This window comes from Dromiciops gliroides, chromosome 1, assembly GCF_019393635.1.
Source record: "Dromiciops gliroides isolate mDroGli1 chromosome 1, mDroGli1.pri, whole genome shotgun sequence".
NCBI lineage: Eukaryota > Metazoa > Chordata > Mammalia > Microbiotheria > Microbiotheriidae > Dromiciops > Dromiciops gliroides.
This window is the reverse complement of record NC_057861.1, coordinates 192,235,085-192,242,351: the sequence shown is the minus strand read 5'-3', so window position 1 is coordinate 192,242,351 and position 7,267 is coordinate 192,235,085. Positions and strand designations below refer to the sequence as shown.

Here is a 7,267-nt window from a genome sequence, read left to right as displayed (position 1 = left end):
CATGGAGTAAATGATCATATGTCTACAGATGATTTCCCCAATCTACATAACCAGTCCTGTTTTCCCTCCTGAGCAACAATCCTGCATGACCTATTGTCTGTTAGATATTTCCAACTGGATACTCTAAGTATCTTCAACTCACTATGTCCAAAACAGAACTCACTATTCCTGCCCCCACCCCCGTCTCCCTAATTTTTTTTTTTTCTGTTAAGAGTATCACCATCTATTCACTTAGTTTTAGTGTTCTGAACTGGGCCTTAGCTGTCCCAGTTGGTTGATGAGTGGGTGAAAACTCATCTGACTTCACTATATCTAGCTGGGCCCAGACCATGCTTCACCTCCAATGGTGTTCTGGTAAATGTGTTTAACAGGCTCTCCAAAGCATGATAATATACTTTTAAGGTTAATCTACATTTTCTCCATCACTTTCTCCCATATAGACAACAACAAAACAATAAACCAAGTGCTGGGAGTTATTCCAGCACATACCTTCCAGCCATCTGCCAAGACTTCTGGGCTTACCCAGCATATTCATTTATATTTACTTATAGGATTACTCACAAGCCAGGCAGGCTGAGAAGAAGAAAAGCAAAATACTTTCAAGGAAGGTGAAGATGTTCTGCATAACGGCACAAGTATGAAATATTGAATTGCTTGATTTCATAGGGAGGGTTGAGGAGAGAGGGAGGAAGAAAATTCGGAACATAGAATTAGCTCAAAGACCTTAAACTCATCAGAGTTGGTTCATGGAGGGAATAACATTCACACCCAGTTGGGAGGAGTAATCTATTTAACCTTATAGGAAAGTATGAGGGGAAGAGGATAAGGAAGGAAGGGTGAAAAAAAAGGGAGTGCAGAGTAGGGGAGGGGACAGTCAGAAGTAAAATACTTTTGAGGAGGAATAGTTTAAAAGAAGATAGAAAATAGAGTAAATATCATGGGAAGGGAATAGGATGGAGGGAAATAGTTATGATGACTTTGCTGGGCTAAAATGAAGAAAATTCTTTGTCAAGTTTAAGGTACATTATTTAGGTTATGATGAACAGGATACTATTAGAAAAACCTGGAAAGACCTACATGAACTGAAGCAGAGTGAAATGCACTGTATACAAAATAACAGCAATAGTGTAAAATGATCTGCTGGGAAGCATGTGGTTATTTTCAGCAAGGCAATGGTCCAATATAACCCTGAAGGACTTATGAAAATGGCAACCTGTCTACAGAGAAAGAAGTGATAGTATCTGAAAATAGATGGAAACACATTTTTTTTTCTTTTCTTTTTTTCTTCTTTTTTGGTGAGGCAATTGGGGTTGGGTGGCTTGCCCGGGGTCATGCGGCTGGTGGGTGTTGGGTGTCTGGGACTGGATTTGGGCTCGGGTGCTCCTGGTTCCAGGGCCGGTGCTCTGTCCGCTGCGCTACCTAGCTGCCCCTGGAAACACATTTTTTAAAAAAATGTTTTTTCTCTTTGACAATTCCTCAGTCTAAAGTTTTGGGAGTTTTTTGACTGTTTTTTTTCTCACAACCTAGCTAATATGGGAATGTTTTCCATGACTACTCATGTATAATTTATTTTGAAATGCTTGAGTTCTAGTGGGTGGGGGTGGGAATAGAGGAGGAAGAGAAGTTGGAACACTTTTTTTTAAAATTGATGTTAAAATTTGTTTTTACATATATTTTGAAAATAAAATTCTATTAAAAATAAATAAAATAGAATGAGAAAAAAATATATTTACTTATATATGTTGATTTTTCCCCTGATAGAAAGCAAAATTTTTGAGGGAGTATTTCATTCCCCCCCCTGCACCCCCGCCCCCCCCCCCCCCCCCCCCCCCCCCCCCCCCCCCCCCATTTCCCCAGAACCTAGGACAGAGCCTGGCATATAGCAGGTGCCCAATAAATGTTTTGATTGACTAGATGTTCTGATTCTTCTACTAGTTTATAGTGAATATATTAACTTCGTTGGCTCCTGTTTTTTCATTAACAGCAGAGCCTAAATCTTACCTCTGACACTTGCTAGTTATATCAACTTGGACAAATCACAAGCCCCCTGAAACCAATTTCCTCATTTATAAAATGGAGGGCATTTGCCTGTATTTTAACCTTATTGATTAGCTTTTTCCATTTTTGGTCTTCCAGTTCAAGCATACATTTATAAGTAGTTAAGTTTAGATAAAGAAGAAGGTATTAAGATAGCATAAAGATTCAATTTATGTCTTTTTTTTTTTTTGGTAAATTTGAGAACATTTCAATTTGGGGTGGGGTAGAGGCTAGGTTATAAAGATAATTAATTGCCCTTTGTGAATTTGACATTTCACAAAGTTACTAGAAATACTGGCTTTCCCTACTTTATTGGGGATGTGAAAACAATGAGCCTGATTTCCCCTCCAGTTCCAAAGTAATGGTTCACACAGTCACAAAGATTGAATCAACAAGCTTTTATGGTAGTGAGGACAGCAAGCATGTTTCTTCCCTGTGCAGTACACTTGGAGCAAGGTGTTCATTCCCAAGAACAAAGTACCAAAGGCCTCATGGTATTTAGGGCCTGGCAGCCGATAATCACTAATTTTCTGGAGGATTTCTGAAGAGGCAGTCTCATTGTTTCCCAACCCAACCCAAGGTACATTGTTATCCTGTAGAATGCTAAAATATCTCAATTCTTTACTTATGACCACCACTTAGTGTGGGTGCTTCTCACTGACTGGAAGGATGTAGGGGAGGAGAATCAGGATTAGGGGGAAGAGATTCTTAGCCTTTTGTGTGTGCCATAGACCCCTTTGGCAGTCTTCGGAAACCTTTGGATCCTTTCTCAAAATGTTTCAAAATAAAATAAAATACATAGCATTTCAAAGGAAACCAATTATAAGAAATCCAGTTATTAAAATACATACATGTGTGCTTATATACTTATATATGTATACACACATCACTGTATATATATGTATATAAAGTTCATCAACCCCAACTTAAGAACCCCTTATTGGTGGAGGATGAAGTCAAAGCTGGTAGGAACAGGATGAAGGGGTGAATGAGTAAAAGAAATAGTTTTTAAACTCCATCAATTTTATGAAACAACAACAACCAAAAAAAAGCCTTTGGTTGTAAAAGTTTTATTTACTGTGTAAAACTATTTTGTGAGTCAGTCTGGTCCACAGTTGAGAAACAGTGCTAAATCTAAGGTATCATTAATACTTGCTTGAAGACACTCCCATGCCCTCCATTTCTGTTCCACCTCACAGTAACCCTTAACCATATTCTACCTGTTACTTTGTTAAATATTTCTTGTCTTGGACTTGTCTCTCACAACTTGACTGCAAGTTACTCCAGGGGCTGGGACCAGGAGCTGTTTTTGGTGGGGCAGGTCTGGCAGATGTGACATCTTTAGAGCAAGAGGAGAGACTGGAACATCAGGACCAGAAGAACCCTAGAAGGTTCCACAGCCCCAGGAAGCACAGGGGTGGCTGTTGTGGGTGGCAGTTGGCAGTCTAGGGTGTCTTCTCCATTCTGCGATGAGAAGAGCCCCTTGCAAGAGGGCCCTCTGGAGGTACTGAATATTCACTTTTGTTTGGGTGTCCCGAGAATGGGGAGTTGCTAAATTGGCATGCTTAAATGCTAGGTGGTATGGGGTTTTCTCTTTTCGTTTCTCCGTTAAAGGTTGAGGTGAGGGTAGGGGAGGTGAAGGGAGAACATTTTAAACTGTGCCTTAACATCTGTGGCGTCAAACTCAAATAAAAACGGATCCCTGCGGAGTCCCATATTGATTTACAAAACCACAAATTAACATTATCTATGTTGTTTTTTAATTTATTTTGTTAAACATTTCCTAATTATATTTTAATCCGTTTCGCACTCGAGAGTTTTGCTGGACACATGCGACCAGCGAGTCTGACGTTTCTGCCTTACATGATCGAGAGCGATGCATAGGGCAACGAGCAGGGGAGGAGACTTTGGCTGATGAAAAGGTTTTAAGTGGCAATCCGCCAGGCAAAGCTTTGTCTTGCAACACTCCCCACCTCTTTTTAACAACCCCCTCCCTCTCCTAGTTGTCTGGGCTCTTCCCCTCCCAAAGCCAAGGGATAAAGGAATTCGCACTAAGGTGTTACCCCTCAGCTAAGCTATAAATCATTTGTTCCAGATTGAAAGCGGAAAGGGATTTCTAACTAAAGTGTTCTTATTAGGGCTAGCATTTTAAAATGACAAGGACGGAAGGATTTAACTCAAAGGAAGAAATCACTAGTAATCGACTATCAGACACTATAGCACCTTAGTAAAAAGATCTGGGGGCCTGAGTATGCTTAAAACATTATAAGGTTTGCAAAAAACTGTTTAGGCAATTGCCTAATTTTCTCAGACTAGACACTACAATGGTGGTCTTTCCTTTTCAGGCTGATAAACATGTAGGCTCCTATAAGGCCGGAACGGTTTCTTTTGCGTTTGTATCCTTAGCCCCCAGAACAGGACCCTGGTACCTAGCTGTTGTTTTAATTAATGTTTCTGCAACTGAATTTGGGCACTTGGTTCCCTTTAAACCTCCCTAGTGCTCCTGAACTCAGTAGGAGTTATTTTGTGATTAAAGGATACATTAACCGATTAAGTCGCCAGTATTATCTAAAACAGAAAGGACAAGAGTGTAAATAACTCCTAAAACTTTCGTATAACCTTTTGCTTTGTGAAAGGAGAGGTTTTAATGTCTAGGAAATACTTCTATTAGTATTAGTATTGGGTGAGGTTCCCCATGCTGGGAACAAGAGGTAAAGTGGTACACGAATCACACTGTTCCTCCCAACCCAAATCTGAAGGTTTGAAGTCCATTTCTTGTTTAACTACCCAGGCAGCTTTCAGTAAGCAATCAAATAAAGAACCGAGGAATATTTTTACAATTTCTCTCCACAGGAGGGCTCTCCACGAAGTTCTCAGGGCATTAAATACGCAAGCGCAAAGGACTCTCCTTCCTCTCCTTTTGTAGGGAGGACCCGTTCCCCAAGAGACTACAAGTCCCAGCATCCAACAGCGAGAGAAGAATCAACAAGGACCAGTAGTCGGTCAGCCCAGCTTCCACAGACGCCACTAGGGACAGTTGCATGCTGGGATTCGTAGTCCTCATGCGGGCGGACATTCAGCGGGTAACCACGAGGGCTTCAGTACAACCGCTTCCGCTGTTTCGTGCCCGGTGAGGGTTATTCCGTGGACGTTTCCGGTACCAGTTGCTCACGCGGCCGCCCTCTCTCCAAGCTCCCGGTACTCCGTAGCCCTCCCTCCCGCGTGCGTGTGCGCCTACGTGTGTTTACACGCAGGCCGCCCGCCCACAGACACACACGCGGTCTGGGGGAAGCACGTGAGAAGCCTCCCCTTTGCCACGCCCTCTCCCCTCCGTGAGGTCATCACGTTCTCCAGGAAGTCGTCATGGACCGGGGGAACTGGCGCGAGGTGACTCGCTGAGCACAGGGCGGGAAGAGCTGAACTAACCACCTCCGCGCCTATCCCACACCCAGGACGCTGGGATTTCCGCGTTACTGTGGCTTTAAATGGAAGCCGGGCCTTGACTACGCAAGCGCGTACGGCTCTGCCTTCCCTCTCCGCGTTCCATCCTCCCTCCCCATCCTGACCCCCTCCTAAAGGAACAGTTACTACTTTTTTCTCACACCTTTCTAACCTCTCCTTCCACTCCGCCTTCCGTCTCTTGCAGTCGCTGTTCCCCTCTCCCCCTTTGGGGGAGGGCTAACCTTCCTTCATTCGCTTCCTAGTCTCGAGCCGGCGGCGAGCGCGTTGCCATAGCGACCCGCCCCGCGCGCCGTGCTGCCCCCCAGCCCCCGGGACCTAGAGGCGGCGGCGCTGGAGCAGGGGAGCGGGCCCGGTGGACGCACGACCAGAAGGGTGATGGAGGCGCCAGCGGACCCCAGCGGCGGCGGCGTCGGGGACTCTGCAGCTGCCACCACCGTCAAGGGGCCAGCCCCGGCCGGCTCTGCTGAGGGCCCCGCAGCGCTGGCGGCGGCCGTGACCGAGGTCCGCTGCCCGGGCCCCAGGCCGCTGAGGCTGCTGGAGTGGAAGGTGGCGGCCGGCACGGCGGTGCAGATCGGCACGGTGCTGGCTGTGTGTCTCCCCATCGTGCCTCCCGCCGGAGGGGAGGCGGGCGCGCTGCCGCCTTGCAGCGCGCGCCGGAAAGCCGGGGAAGGAGAGGGAGAAGGGGGCGGTGGCGAAGGAAGCCCCCACCCGTGCGGGAACCAGCGCAGGGAGCCCTCGCCCTGCCCGGAGGCCGGCGGCTGCGGCCGGACCCAGCGGTTGGCTGAGCGCAGGGTGAAGTCGGAACGGGCCGGAGTGGTGCTGGAGCTGTGTGCGCAGCGGGGACAGGTGGTCCCCCCAGGGTAAGCGGCGGTGGGATCCTCTGATGCTAGCCGGGGCGCCTAGGGGATACTCGCGTCCCCGTGGTTTTTCCCCTTCTTCCCAGACTTTTTCACCGCCCCTTGATAGGTGCCAGCCCTGGGACGCTCCTCTTCCTATCTGACAGCCGCAGGCATCTTTGGGCACCGACTTGTTTCAGTTTCCCTACCCCAGTGAGACTGGCCTGGGCCGACCTGGCGAGGAGGAGGACGAGGAAGAGAGAGGGAGCTGGCCACTGTGCCCAAGCCGGAGTGTTCTCATTCTTTTTCCCGGAGGTCGGGGGCGGAGGAAAAAAAAATGAAAGCCGAGAACTTCCGCCGTCTCTAAACTTTCACGTCCCGGGACCCTCCTGCACTCACTCTCTTTCTGCTCCTCTTCCCCCTCCCCCCCCGAGCCCCCCCATGCCACCCTCGGGCATCTGGGAGGACCACTGGGCCGGGTGGGTTCCGCGCCTGGTGCTTTCTAGTGAACCCTCTTAGCGACCGGAGGACGTGAGCGAGGAGGGGGCAGGTGCCGGCTCTGAGAGCTCTCCTGCATCCTAGTTTTCCCATTCCTCCCTCTTTCCCCACCCCACCCTCTGCTCTGCAGGTGGGCTTAAAGGGGAAAATTACGTGAGTGAAATAAGGCCCCTCCTCTCAGGAATAGCTGGAGGATTCTTTTTTGTTGTCAGGTCTCTGAGGCTCACCGCGGGACAGAGATGCCTTAATCTAACTGATGATGGCATTTCTTTAGGGAATGAAAAACTCTTGCACCTTGAAACCTGTTGTTGTTGGGTGTTTGTTTTTTTGTTTTGTTTTGGCTATTCCCACCCTACTCTGCAACTTTGGGCTTCTCTCCTTTAAGTTGCTGCTTAATAGCTGGACAAACAAAAATTTTTGTTTTTTTAAAATCG

At 47.3% G+C, this 7,267-nt stretch overlaps 1 protein-coding gene across 1 annotated transcript in view; it reads left to right on the top strand.

The window, feature by feature from the left end:
- Positions 1–5,373: 5,373 nt before the first annotated feature.
- The window catches only part of CTDP1 (CTD phosphatase subunit 1), a 155,611-nt gene continuing 153,717 nt past the window's right edge, over positions 5,374–7,267 (top strand). The window contains exon 1 of the mRNA XM_043978917.1: positions 5,374–6,359. Within this exon, the coding sequence (XP_043834852.1) occupies positions 5,875–6,359 (485 nt within the window). The 5' untranslated portion in view covers positions 5,374–5,874. The remainder of the gene's footprint in view (positions 6,360–7,267) is intronic.